Here is a 14093-nt window from a genome sequence, read left to right on the forward strand (position 1 = left end):
CGAGCTCTGCTTGGGAAGGTTTCCGTTTGCAAGAGCCGCCAAATACGCGCCTGGCTTATCGTAAGGGATGGATGAGGCGGGGCAAATTGTCGACGCGAGAGGCGGTAGTGCTCTGTTATGTCATTAAATGTGATTAGTCGGTCTTTGGCTGAGCGCACCCCGTGGTGAGGAACGATACTCACGCCGGCTCAGTGTGTGTGAGTTCGCGAGCCATAGCGTGTGCAGTTTCATCCCCCTCCATGCCAGTGTGGGCTGGGGTCCATATGAGCACCACTGAGTCCTCTGGTGGATTTTGTTTCAAAATTTTGAGCGCCGTGGGAGAGATATGTCCCCGGGCAAAATTTTGAACGGCCGTTTTTGAATCTGTGATTATAATTACCGGATGTGGCCTATGTGTGAGGGCTAAGGCTACTGCCGCCTCTTCCGCCACAGTAGAGGAGGTGGTTATGACTGTGAGGGTGTTGAGTGGAGCAGTGCTTTTTTGACCGGTGATCGCTATAGCGTATGCCCCGTGACGCCTGTAGTCCGCTGCGTCAGAGTATACTACTTCCGAAATATTTCTGAGCTGCCTGGCGAGAGACCGGGCTCTTGCTTTGCGTCGTGCCGAATTATGAATAGGAAACATGTGCCTAGGTAGAGGCCTTACGATTATTTGCTGAATTATATCAGCAGGGATAGGTAATGACTCCTGAGTCTGCTGCGAGACCGCAATGTTTTGCCGCGAGAAAATCTGCTGTCCCGGTCGAGTGAGCTCTAAGCGTGTTCTCTGAGAGCGCAGGTGAGCTTCAATGAGCTCTTCAGCGGTATTATACACTCCGAGTTTGTTAAGCTTGTCGGTGGACGCGTTGGGGGGAAGTTGAAGGGCAGCCCTGTATGCTTTCCTAATGAGGCCAGTAATTTTATCCAGTTCCCTTTTACTGGCTCTAATGTAAGGTAAAGTGTAGAAAAGTCGGCGAATAAAGAAGGCTTGGATAAGCCGGTCACTTTCGTCCATCCCACGATTTCGATTTGTGATCCTTTTGAGGAGAGCAATGAGCTGGTCCACGTGGGAGCTCAGCTGCTTAATGACCTCCGAGTTAGACCTGTTCTGCTGCATGGTAAGGCCCAAGACTTTAATTTTAGGGACCTGCGGGACCGTGCGGCCCTGCAACTGGATGGTGATTTGGGGTGTCGTAGCCGTTCTTTTCTTTGGTGGAAGCACCAGTAACTCGGATTTGGTAGATGAGCACCTAAGGCCAGGTATGCCTGTTGTGATACCACATCTGCTCCTGCTTGGAGGGTGCTCTCAATGTGTCCATCGCTTCCCCCAGCAACCCATAGGGTGACATCGTCCGCGTATACACCAAAACGGAGATGCGGGATCCGCCTTAGTGCATGGGCGACCGGCAGGAGGGACAAGTTAATAAAGAGAAGGGGGGAAATGACCGCCCCTTGAGGAGTGCCCCTACTAGCCAAGTCGTACGGTCCACCCGCGTTTTGGCCCATTCGGATAGTCCCGGCGCAGCCCATTGCCTTTTCGATGGCTGTATAATGTCGTCGCCGAGCATGTCGTCGACTTGAGTCCGGATGGCTTCCCGCTCGTGTGGAGAGACGCGGTACGGTGACTGTTGGGTGGGTCATGCTCCATCTTCGGCTATCATTCGGTGCTTCGCTAGAGGTGTCTGACGTAGTTTCGACTTCGACGAAAAACACTCTCTGTAGGGAAGCAGCAAATCCAATAATTTCTTCCGTTCTTCTTTCGGTAATGCCGGATTCACGTCGAAGGGATTCGAAAGCTTGAAGGTATCTTCGGGTGCGCTTTCAAAGTTGGCAACCGTGGTAACGTCACTTGCTTCTTGCGTTTCTTCGAGGAACGCAATTGCAGCCACTCTGTTGAAATGCTGGTACTCGTCGGTGAAATTAGTGACCAAACGTGGGATTGGCGTTGCTTAAAGCGCGCAATGCCTCTATCGACGGAGACACCACGGTCGAGGAGCAACCTTTGGTCACTCCCTACGATAGCGTCGGCGTCAGGAACAGCATCTTCACAGTAGACGGTGATGATCAAGCTTGCGCGGGGTGGCAGGGTGACATGATCATCGGCGATCCTTACAGCAGCGCGGTGTTCGGTGTTCGGTTCCGGCGTCATGGAGGGATCGGAGGAAAAAGTTATGGACATGGTCTGATCAATTATTGCACCGTTGTCCGTCAAAAAGCCCCCTCCAAGAATCACGTCGCGGGAGCAGTTAGGTAAAATTACGAACGCTGTAGAGTATGTTGTGCCGTTTATGGTGACGCGCGATGTACTTGGCGTCGCGAAATGGCCTCCTGCTGGGCGAATGTGCGGACCGTCCTATCTGGTCATAACTTTCTTCAGCTTAGACGTAAATGATCCGCTCATGACTGAGTAGCCGGTTCCCGTGTCTATGAGGGCGACTACTTCAAAGCCGCTGACGGACAGCTGAACCTCCGAAGCTACCTACTTCGAATTCCGGGTGCGTCGTGGCGTCGTATCTCGGCTTGTGCGTGTTGACGGTCGGGCACTGTGCGTCGTGGTCTTCGTCGTGTTCTCCTCGGCAGGTTCGGTCATGTCGGGTTAGCGTCGCGCCGTTTTGCTGTCGTCATGTTCGGGAGTCACGTCAGTGGTAGATCGGGTCGTCGGGGCATGTCGTGAATCATGGTCTTCAGCGAGTCCCTGCGTCGTTGGAGGGTTTTCGTTTTTCCGCCGTTGCGCAACTTCACCTCCAGAAGGTTCTGCCTTTAGTTTTCCCTGCGTGGGCTGGGGGACCTTCCACGTACGAAGTCAGCCTTGCTACGGCGGCTCGGCGATTGGTATGGCTAGGGGACGGCGAACGGTTGAAACGGGCTGGGCCACGGCTGGTTTGAGATCGGTAGCCGCCCAAGCAGCAGAAATTGCAAATACCAAGCATCGCAAATCATCAGTGGCCAATGTGTCCGAGCTTGGCAATACCTCGGCCGCCATCATGGGCTGGTGCTTGGGAAAGGTGACAAGCCAACAATCGGCCAAGCTCTGGAAGGCCAATATTGGACAACGCTTGGCAAAGTATGTTGCCATGATATTGCCTATAGGTGGACCCCAGGCTATTTTCATGCACATTTTTGGCTTTATGGCCAGTCCTTATGACCAATGCCTATTTTATGAGTTGCCTCGCGGCCCGATTTCTGCTTTATACATGCCATTGTACAGGAAATTATTTAACGAGTGCGCATTATTCATTTATAGCACACTCGTTAAATAATTTTTTGTACAATGACATGTATAAAACAGAAATGGGACCGCGAGACACAGTAAGCAAACTGCATCTACTTTGCGAAGCAATTACGTCACTTGTCAAAAACAATTGAGCAACACAACACGCCGAGTCTCTCTGTAGTTTTTTTATTATGCATATCAAATTTACAAGAAACCTGTCTTAACAGTGGCAAGAATACGAACACAAACACGAAAGCAAGCACACACAATAGTCGAGAAAAAAACTTAAAAAGCGCCGCTCATGAAGCGCGAACCGATTATGCTTCGTTTAACTGCTCAGAAGCATTCAGGTAAATGAAAACAGGACCATTATCTCCGGTAATTCTCCGACCTGCCAAGATCACGATATGTTGTTCAACAGCACTATTGTAGAATAGGCCAGCTTGGAAAGCTTGTCTCGGCTGCATCCGCCACTTGTCCACGGGAAACACCTGTACGTCGTAGCGCCTGTAATAAGTAAAAAAATAGTTCACTACAATGCTAAATGCACGCTGCTTACTAAACACAGCACTTTGCACCAGCCTTACCACATGTCCGTGTGAAAATATGTCCGTGCCTAAAGTTCTAGCTTGTTAACACTCGCTATGAAACATAAAACGTACTGCACTATTAATTTCTCAATACTGCGTTCTACGGTAGCAGTTCTTGGCTCGTCCTTCAGGAAGCAGTCCGGAATTTAACCGAAAATGGGCTTCACTCTTGTTGCAGTCACGCAAGGTATTTAAAAAAGTCCAATACACAAAGCAACACGGCAGCGGTTCCGCGAAATTTTGTTGTGGCTACTGTACCCCATAAACATTTAATCGCGACTGAAATGTCGTGCCGTCAACATTTTATCAGCGTAAGTTTTGTTCGCTAACAACGCGGGACCCAGAGACTACAAGGCAACGCACTACACAATGAGTTCGGAACGCAGGAACGTTCAGGTTTTTTTTTTTTTTGCAAGGCATTTATGCCAACTTGGAGGTTGAATACAAACCTTGTGACCTTTGAATGCGTTATATTTTGAGGGGTAACAAAACAAAGCCACAAATAAAGCATTAAACTGGTTACGGTGTTGCTCTCGCCGTCGCTCACACCTCGTCAGACGCGCCAGATGCGAACGGAACCTACGGAGAAGCCCAGCGGCAGTGTAATTACTTTGTCGCTCGACAGTATCTTTACTTTGCTCAAGAAAATATTGAAACGGAAGCTTCATTTATAGCTAGAGTTTAAGTAAGTCAGCTTAGAACATCCGCAACACGTATACTGCACACGAGTCTTGCTTCAACGCATGCTGAACGTCGTGAACCTGCAGTGGGAGCACGGCCGCTTGTTCGGAAAACACAAAGCCGGAAAAAGGATAGCTAGAACTGCCGTCACACAAATGGAAGTACATGTATGTGACCGCTTTTTTCTTCGCAAGAACCAACAACGCTAAGCAGCACTCACGGGCGCCAGTTGTTATAAACGACAGCTGAAGTTTTAGCGGCAACGAGCGCGAGCTCTCCCGCACCGCGCAAGGAAAATTAAATGGTGACATACGTTTTCAGCGGCTGCCACAGCAGGCAAACGATGTTATTCCACCAGTCAGGTATACTTCACAGAGCCAGCAACACCAAAATGTACCTCACAGACACGTACAGGAGTACTACCGCAGTTTCAATGCCAACGCGTCCATCCACCGGCCCTGCCGCGGGTTCAAAGAACGCGCAAAGGCACAACGCTGAAGTAGTTCGACGGTCACCGTTGCGTTAGGAAACACAAATGACCCATTCCTACTGAACGCGTAACACTATCTCACGCTATTTTGAATACGCTGCACTTCAGTTTAAGTACGCTTTGTTTCATGGCCCGGTGCTGTGGCTCTGTAGGTAACTACTTTTTGCTGCGTTCTGGCCTGTTCACCCACAGAACAGGGAGGATTTTTTCACCCGCTCTAACCGTCGCCGACACGGGCTCGGCAAGCTCAAGGCCAAAATGCGCTTTTATCCGTCAGCTGAAGCTCGGCTTCCGATGAGCCTTCCGTGTGACGTTACTTCCGGTCGCCGTTTTGCTTGGCGCTCACTCAATATTTCAGCCAAGTTACCGATGAGTTGCCGACGGCTCGGAAGCCAATGAGGACCCATGGGGTTTCCAATCATTGGCAATCGGCCTCGGCTGCTTGGGCGTCGATCTCAGGTGGCCGTTGCCCAGGGAGAGGGCGAGGTGCGTCGATGAAGAAATCACGCAGTCCGAGTCTCTTGTATGGGCAACGACGATAGATGTGATAGGCCTTTCCGCAGTGTTAGCACAGCGGACGATTATCGGCGGTTCGCCAAATGTCGGTCTTCCAGGACGTCTGGTTTTAGGCTGCGGACGGCGGCTACAGTGGGGTCGGCGGCGACAGTGGACGGCGGTACGGCGGAGCTTCTTGACGACGGGTTGGAGCAGGGCGGGGTTGACGAACAGCCGCAGAGTAGGTCATAGCCTGTGGCTCGCGGTTGGATTCGGACGGCATAGAAGTTCCCAACGCGTGTTGGACTTCTTCCCGGATCACGCCAGTGAGGGAAGCGTTTTGAGATTGTGGCGTCGTCGGGAAAAGTTTCGCAGCTCCTCCCCCACCACTACACGAATCGTATTGCGTAGTGTGGCAGAGTTAATACCACTGCCACCAGTCGTCTCCGAAACCAGCGCATTTATTGGGCGGTCGTACTGCCTCGTCAGGCGATCGGAATAGCGCGGCGTCTGCTCTGGATGCTTTTATCTTTCGGCGCGAGTGTTTCTTGAACCGTCGATTTATATCTAGGACATTGTAGACCAAAAGATTATTCGAGACTGGTGACGTTAGGGCGAAACGCTCTCCGTATCAGAATGAGATAACCCGTGCGGCATAAAAATAAGGAATGGAACACGCGCCTTCCTTGGGATACAGATAACACAGCCGGTCGCGGCCGGGCAATAAAAACAAAACATAAACAAACAAACCGAATGCCTAGTTCGCGGCACTATCTTCCCGGAAAGAAACGCTCATACCAACCACCACTTACGCAAACATTTCTTCGCTCCCTCTTCTATGTCGTTTTCCGCTCCGAGCTCACTGCGCGATAAAATAGAAGCTATGGGGTCAACTCTTGTCTTTATCGTTGGCAGAAACTGAGAGGAGTGTTGCTCAGGATACGTCGTCGCCGAACGTCATGCAGTACAACGGTGTAAGTAAATTCCACTTCTTATTCTTGTTATTACGTCACCTTAAATATGTAGTCGCGTAAGCAAAAGTCTTCCCAGCCGTATCTTTAAGGACTTGATGGGGCGCATATAGTATGACTACATTCTTTCGGATTCACAACCTATCAGCGACATAACCGCATCGGTGATATCTCTGTGTAAAATATACTATTTGCGGTTGTAGTTTTACATTGTATAATACATTCTGCACCAAAACAATGTTTCTTGTGCACAGAGCCAAGTATGGTAGGTTCACGTTTCGAACGGTGCTACGTCAATTCCTCACACGTTTAAAGGTGGGTTGACCTAAAAGACACTGTAGTGTTGGTGTCATTCCAATCACTCCAAACTATAGGAATGGGAGAAAGAATTCACGTTTACAAACGAGATCAAGGCTCAATAATTTTGCTAGAGCCTTGAAAATCCTGTATGAGATTGGTGATCTTACAGATATTGCTTAAGTCATGTACTATGTGGGACTTCTCAACAAAGTGCCGTACTCCAATAATACTAGATTTCAGTGTACGAGTTGGATCTTAGGAAACAAACGTGCATGTACTGGGCCAATCTGTTGCGTAGCAAACAACGGCAAGTTTCTACACCTGAAGTACCCATGGTTGTTTGCTAAAGGTTGAAATATTGAAGAAAAGTGCAGGTCTAGAGAAACAGAGGCCTGCGCATTCAACAAACGCGTTTAAACAAACTCTCAGTCAAATGTAGTGAAATTGGTAATGACTGTCATGCAAAACGAAATCACCGCTTTATTTTTTGCGATTGAAACGCCCAGTGCTTCGACATCTGGCGAGGGAGAAATCGCACCCGTTTTTATTTTATTCAGTACTCGTCAGGTTAAAACATTAGTTATTTGACATCTGCATTCGTAACTGTTCCAGATTGCCATACGTTGGAAGACGCATGCATTCTTTCTGTGGATCTGGGTATGTTCAACAGAAGGAATCTCGGCCTATCTGCCCTGCCAGCAAACCACGAACCGGACGACATTCCCCCGTAAATTCAAGAACTGCAACTTGAGCTTCGATGAAAACGGCCATCTACACGCTCTTTGTCACATTCATGTCAAGCCACCTATTCATAACGGGTCTGATCCTGCAAATACCGATATAATGACAATGGAGCAACTACTGGTTTCAGAAGATGCCGTTCGCCCTGTGCCTCAGGGATGTGCTCCAGTCTGCCTGTCTCTCCGACGTGTGCGATTACAGAAATGGGACGACTTTCATGACAATTTAAATAGTAGCTCCGATCACATCGAGATGGCAAAAGAGAGCAACCTCGGACTGCGTCTTTGGTATTCAATGCAGCTATCTATGCAGCAGATGACATTTGACGTGACATTCGGCAAGCCCCCGTCGGTAGCTGTCGCCATGTGTGACAGCAAGCGGGTCAACAGAAGCGGCATTTTCAGCGTTTACAGCGTTGCTGACCCGTTACTCTACGCATTCCCGGGTCCGGAATATTTTCGTGCTCCCGCAAATACCACCATGCCCTGGAACATTTCCTTCTTCTCCACTGATGCAGTTATTACGTTTGATGAGACATGGGAAGAAATCCCCACGGAGATTTTGGAGTTTGTCGCGGTCACACCTATTAGGCATTTCGCGTTCTACAGATGTAATTTCCACAGCATCTCCTTCAACGATATTCCTCCCATGAAGAGTATTCAGAATCTTGAATTTTTACAATCTCCGATTGAGAACGTTCATCCGGAGGCGTTTGACCACATTCCGTCGGTTAAGAAAATTTCTCTGACAGGCACGAAGCTCCCCGGTATACCAGAAGCAATATTTTCTTTGAAAACACTGGCATGTGTAAACATGTCTGACACAAATGTTCCTCCTGAAGTGGAGTTTAACTTCTGGCCCGGCAGCCGTAATAGAAAGAGCAGTGCTGAACAATTAATCACAAGTGGCAGCAAGGTGACACTGTTACGTGATCGTGACCTATGTGGTTTCCCGAATTTGCATGAGCTACATATGGACGGGTGCGACCTGAAGATTCTACAAGGCTCCCCATTTATATGCCTGAAAAAACTGCAGGTTCTTTCTTTGCAGGCAAACAAAATACCAGAGCTCAATGAAGCGACGCTGGCAGGTTTGACAAGGTTATTAGTGTTGAAGCTGAACCGCAACCGCCTGACGGTCTTTCATGGCACAAATATACTCATACAGTTGGTGTCCTTGCGAGTGCTTGACATATCCTTCAACAGCATTCAACAACTCCGTGTGGACAAACCTCTCAACAGTTCCCTAGATGAGCTTTTCGCCCAGCACAACGCAATAAATAAGTGGACGCCGCCAACCTTTTCTCGGATGACTAAACTAAAAATGTTGGATCTCAGCCATAATGAGCTCGCATGGCTGGACAACGAAATGTTTCTCGACCTGAACGGCACAAAGAACGTGAGCCTCAGCTACAATCCCTGGGATTGCTACAGTTGCTACCTCAACAACCTTCACAACTTTCTTGACAAACACCAAGTGCAGTGCGCGGAGTGCATGGCCTGCAAGGTTCCAGAGGAACAAGAGGGATACCCCGTTCGGAGCGTTGCATGGAGAGAGGAAGAGTGCGTAGGTGTGGACTATTATCGCGTGTACGTTGTTCCGGGGATACTTTGTATCATCGTTTCCGCCACGCTTGTTTATGGCGCTTACAAATCCCGCTGGTACTTCATATATATATCTTTGTACCTCAAAGTTGGCATCAAAGGCTACAGGAGGCAAGTGAACGTGGGGAATTACGCATGGGACGCTTTCATATCCTACCATGCCTCTGACTCAGATTGGGTTCACGACGTTCTGCTGCCCAAACTCGAATCGCCTCTTCTCAATTTTCGCGTTTGCGTCGCCGAGAGGGACTTCATACCGGGTACTCCCATCACCGAGAATATATGCCGAGCCATTTCGCAGAGCCGCGTCTCCCTCTTCGTGCTGAGCCCTGAATTCTGCCGCAGCCGCTGGTGCATGTTTGAACTGAGCCTCGCTCAACACAGGTTGTCTGACAGCGAACGTCATGACGGATTGATCTTCATCAAAAAGGAGCAGATCCACGAATGTGAAATGAGCGACATGCTGCTGTTTCTCACAGAATCGAGAACCTACATAGAAGTGCCCCCGTCAAATGCAACTGAGAGGCGGAATAACCTTTTCTGGTTGCAGCTCCAAGCGGCTTTGCAGCGATAGAATTCTAACAGAAGCTGTGATTTTAAGAATAAATAGATAAAAGGTATGCAAATTTGCCTTTGTTTTTGTGATTAGAAATTCCCCTGAAGTCTTGTTTGTGCCCATCATACAGTTACGCGCTCAGTTTATTTTATAGCCCCGTATTTTCTGATATGTTTGGTTCATTTGCATACAAAACATAAGAACAATTTTGCAGTGCCGCCTCAGTCATACTATTCTAATTTCACTCCCGTTTCAATATCACTATGCAATTCCCTTACGTTCTACAGAACCGAGGAGGTTCTGGATTATATGAGCCGCGTGAAACACGAAGCCAACTTTGCCGCTTGTATTCGCAAGGAAACCGGCCCGCAGAAAAAAAAAATTCTTGTAAATTCGCTCCTTATATTCAGTTCATTTTATTTAACGGAGCTAGTTTTCAGCACTATGTTGAGCTGTATCAACCTTGCGCAATTACGAAGGTCGCATGCCTTTGGAGTAATACGAACATACCCTACGTACCTACAGTAGAAATTTAAGCTGGTAATTTCTTTACAAGTTAGGTCATTTTAACTCTAAACAACATACAACGGAAAATACCCCATTGAGGCATAGTGTTTTTGTGCATGTGTGTTACATATGGTTCACAACCTATTAGTATCCTAACCTTTGTTCTGTTGAGCTCGTAGCCTGACACAGCTAAATTATGAATAACCAGAAGGATATTTGGGTTAAGGGCCCATTTTGTCTTCTAGTTTCTTGTGTGAATCTGCAAGAAAGATAAGTTGAACGTAAGGCTGTCATTCGGGGCCATGTAATATGGGTGGAGGCAGGAGGGGATAAAGAAAACAAAAACAGTAAAGCGAAGCATCGTTAGACGATTGCCGCAGCATGCCGCCTGTTTTAACAAAACGCAGTGGCGTAACTAGATAGGACGCCGCCTATGGCTACTTTATTTTCGCGCCCCACATATTGATAATAATTGTCATTATTATTATTATTTTTTTTCGCCGCATGATGGCGCCCAGTAAGGACAAGTGCCTCCTCTGCTGCCTCGCTTTCTTCGGCAGGCAGGCGTTTTTTCGATGTTCTGCGTGTAAACGCCGTGCGCACGGAAAGTGCATTGTTCTTCCGGACGAGGAACTGCAGCGTTTGATCTCCGGTGAGCAGCCGTTCGTCTGCAATCTGTGTGTGGCTGCGGCGTCACCCGCTAGGCCTAGCGACCCTGGTGACCAAGCCAGCGAAGACGGTGAGCCAGCGAACATCCCGGCCAAACGAGTGGCGTCCCCTGTCGGAGCAAGCTTCAACCCTTCAGCGGACCTACGTGCAGAGGTAGCTGAGTTGACGAATCTCCTGTCCGAAGCCTGCGCCAGCCTCTCTTTTCTCGGGGATGTTGTCACCGAGCTGCGCGAGGAGAACCGGCTTCTGCGACAGGACAATGTGGCTGGGCTTGCCCAGCAGGCTGCAATCGTCGCTTCCCTGCGCGAGGAGGTTCGCTGCCTGCGAGGGGAGCTCGCGCGTCCCCCGCTTTCTCCGCCTGCTTCCCCGAAGCCTGCTAATCCTTTCATGCCGCCGGTGACGTCACCGCAGTCTGGTATCCCTACGAGGTCGTCGTTCGCCGAACCCGCGCCGGTGCAGCTGGTGAAGGAGCCCCCTTCCTGTCCACTACCACCGCTTCGCCGTTCGTTGACCGGCCCAGCAGTGAACCTGCTACGGCCTTGAGCACTTTGGTTTCCCCCTCGGTCCACCTTCTGCCCCCGCTTCCTAGGTCCGACACTGCGTTTAATGGCCCGCCGATGAACTTGCAGAAGAAAAGGAGCCCTCCCCGCGTGGGTGCGTCGGAAGCTTCTCAGTTGGTTGTGGTACACCGACCACCGAGCTCCAGGGCCATCTTTGTTTCAAAACTGTCGGCTAACACCACATCTGCTCAACTGTTGGCCCACTTGTCAACTGTGCAAGTTACGCCATTGTCGTGCAAACGCCTTAGGACCAAGTACGACTCCTATTCTTTTTGCGTAACTGTTAACGAGGAGTGTTTTAGGCGCCTGAGTGACCCGTCTATGTGGCCAAAAGGTTGCCTTTTGAAGCCGTTCCAAGGCAAGGTCCACCCTGGTATGCTGCACAGCTCTGAAATAACTGAAAATGATCAGTAAGTACGAGAGTCTCGACATATACTATCAGAACACTCGAGGTCTAAACTAAGTCCTCTGAATTTATTAGAAATATTGTATGCTCTAAATTTTCTGCTGTTGTCATTACTGAAACCTGGCTTTCCGATGATATCTCGTCTTCCGACTATTTCCCTTCTAACTATAAAATCTTTAGAAGCGACAGAAATTTAACTGGACCTAAACAAAAAGGTGGCGGGGTTCTCGCTGCCGTTGATCATTCAGTGCAGTGCATGCGGCGTGCTGACCTCGAGACCCTAGACGAATCAGTCTGGCTTGAGGTAGGCCTCACGAAGGGCGAGAAGCTACTTATCGGTGCATTCTATATATCCCCGGATGTATTACCTTCTGAATTTATTCGAACACTCACATCCATAGAAAATGTCTCAAATGCACACTCCAACCATAAGCTCATTATACTTGGAGACTTTAACACCCCAGGCATTCGCTGGAACAGTCTTTCCTTTGAGCACAAAAACAAGCATTATGCAGCGCAGAAATGCAGCATGCTATTAGATTTTCAATCGTTCACCTCCATGCAGCAGTTTTGCCGCATAGAAAACTCTTGTGGTAATGTTCTAGATGTATGCTTCTCAAACTTAAAAAACGTACAAGTGTGTGCCTACGAAATATCCCTTGTGCACCCCGACAAGTTTCACCCCCCTCTTATTGTCTCTGTCTCGGTCGCGACCCAGCATCGCTCTGGCGGTGTTGACAATTGTGCAGTCCCGCGATACGCTTTCAAGCGTGGAGATTATGCTGGGCTGTATCACTTTTATTCATCTGCTGAATAGTCTAGTGTTTTGGATGTCAATGATGTTGACGAACAGGTTCGACGTTTTACCGAAATCGTCAGAAGTGGCATGGAAAAATATATCCCTTGTTATAAGCCTGTTCCTTCCAAATTTCCCCACTGGTTTTCTAAAGAATTTCGAAGTTCGCTTAAACTTAAGGACAGCGCCCACAAAAAGGCCAAGCGTTCTGGGCTGGACAAGTGGAAAGCGGAGTTTAGTCGATATCGCTCACTTTGTAAAATCCTCTACCGGCGTGACCAGCAGCTCTATATAGAATCGTTAGAGGCTGCTGCGTCTCAGAAACCGGCTGAATTCTGGAGGTCAGATGGCAACGACGAACGCCAGATGGCAACGACGAACGCCTATCGTTTATTAACTCTAATTTTAACACAGTTATGTTTGATGAAAAAATTATCAATGATAGCCTTCAACGGATGAAACCATCATTTTCCTGTGGTGCAGATGGAATTCCAGCAGCCCTCATGAAGGCTTACGGCAACATTTTTGTGCCTGTCTTAACTTCCATTTATAATAACTGCTTACTTTTAGGTACATTTCCTCGTGCATGGAAGATCGCTCGAATTTTTCCAATATTTAAGTCTGGTGATAAGTCAGCCGTTTCTAACTATCGCCCGATCTCACTCCTTTGTGTCGCCACAAAACTCTTTGAGTCAGCTCTGCACAAAGTTCTTGCTGCCTGCGTCAAGAACGTTGTGATACCAAATCAGCACGGCTTTTTCTTGGGTCGATCGACGGTCACAAATCTTGCAAGCTTTATGACACAGGCTTCGGCTGCAGTTTGTGAAAACGGCCAGTTGTACGTTATTTATTTTGACCTCAGTAAGGCGTTTGATGTGGTGAACCATCAGTTATTAATTAACAAGCTTGCTAAGTCCGGTGTAGACGCAAGCCTTGTTGCCTTGTTGTCCAACTATCTCCTTGGCCGGTCATTTTATGTATATGTTAACTACAAAAAGTCTAGTGTTTACCCTGCAACAAGTGGTGTACCCCAGGGGTCCGTGCTGGGTCCATTATTGTTTTCTGTCTTTTTCAATGATGTGTCAACAGTGTTAACAAACTCCTCTTTTCTTCTCTATGCTGATGATGTCAAACTATTTAGGCACATTAGCGGTGTTCAGGACTGCTGTGCCTTGCAGAGGGATGTGTCGGAATTATCGGTCTGGTGCAGAAAAAACCGCCTAATTTTAAACCCCACTAAAACAAAGGTTGTTACCTGCAGCCGGAAAACCCACCGTCTGCTGTTTTCCTACAGTATTGAGGGAGCTCCTCTGCAAAGGGTTGAAGAGATTAGGGACCTAGAGGTGCTTTTCGCGAGTGATACGTGTGAGAACACTACGAGTGCGAACACTACCCCGACCGACATCCCACCAGATGTAGTGACAATGATCACATCGCCGAACTGCGCGCAGCAGAGGCAAGCCATCCAGCGGCTCGAGGAAGCCCTGGCTCGGCAAGAGCGAACGGAGCACTCTGACGCCGGCGCGACTCACTA

At 48.7% G+C, this 14093-nt stretch overlaps 1 protein-coding gene across 2 annotated transcripts in view; it reads left to right on the top strand.

The window, feature by feature from the left end:
- The first annotated feature begins 6292 nt into the window (after positions 1-6292).
- The window catches only part of LOC144168843 (uncharacterized), a 101713-nt gene continuing 93912 nt past the window's right edge, over positions 6293-14093 (top strand). Inside the window, exons 1-2 of one of the 2 annotated variants that reach the window (XR_013322258.1) lie at positions 6293-6423; positions 7333-8920. Coding sequence is in view for 1 of the 2 variants with exons in the window: in XM_077697831.1 (XP_077553957.1) it covers positions 6409-6423 (15 nt within the window). In the remaining variant the exon portion in view is untranslated. Of the gene's footprint in view, positions 6424-7332; positions 8921-14093 lie in introns of those variants that run through there. The other variant, XM_077697831.1, reaches the window with a different exon arrangement.

Source organism: Haemaphysalis longicornis, unplaced genomic scaffold (genome assembly GCF_048455015.1).
Source record: "Haemaphysalis longicornis isolate Haplotype H1 unplaced genomic scaffold, Haemaphysalis longicornis Haplotype H1 scaffold_2, whole genome shotgun sequence".
In the NCBI taxonomy this organism is placed as follows: Eukaryota; Metazoa; Arthropoda; class Arachnida; order Ixodida; family Ixodidae; genus Haemaphysalis; species Haemaphysalis longicornis.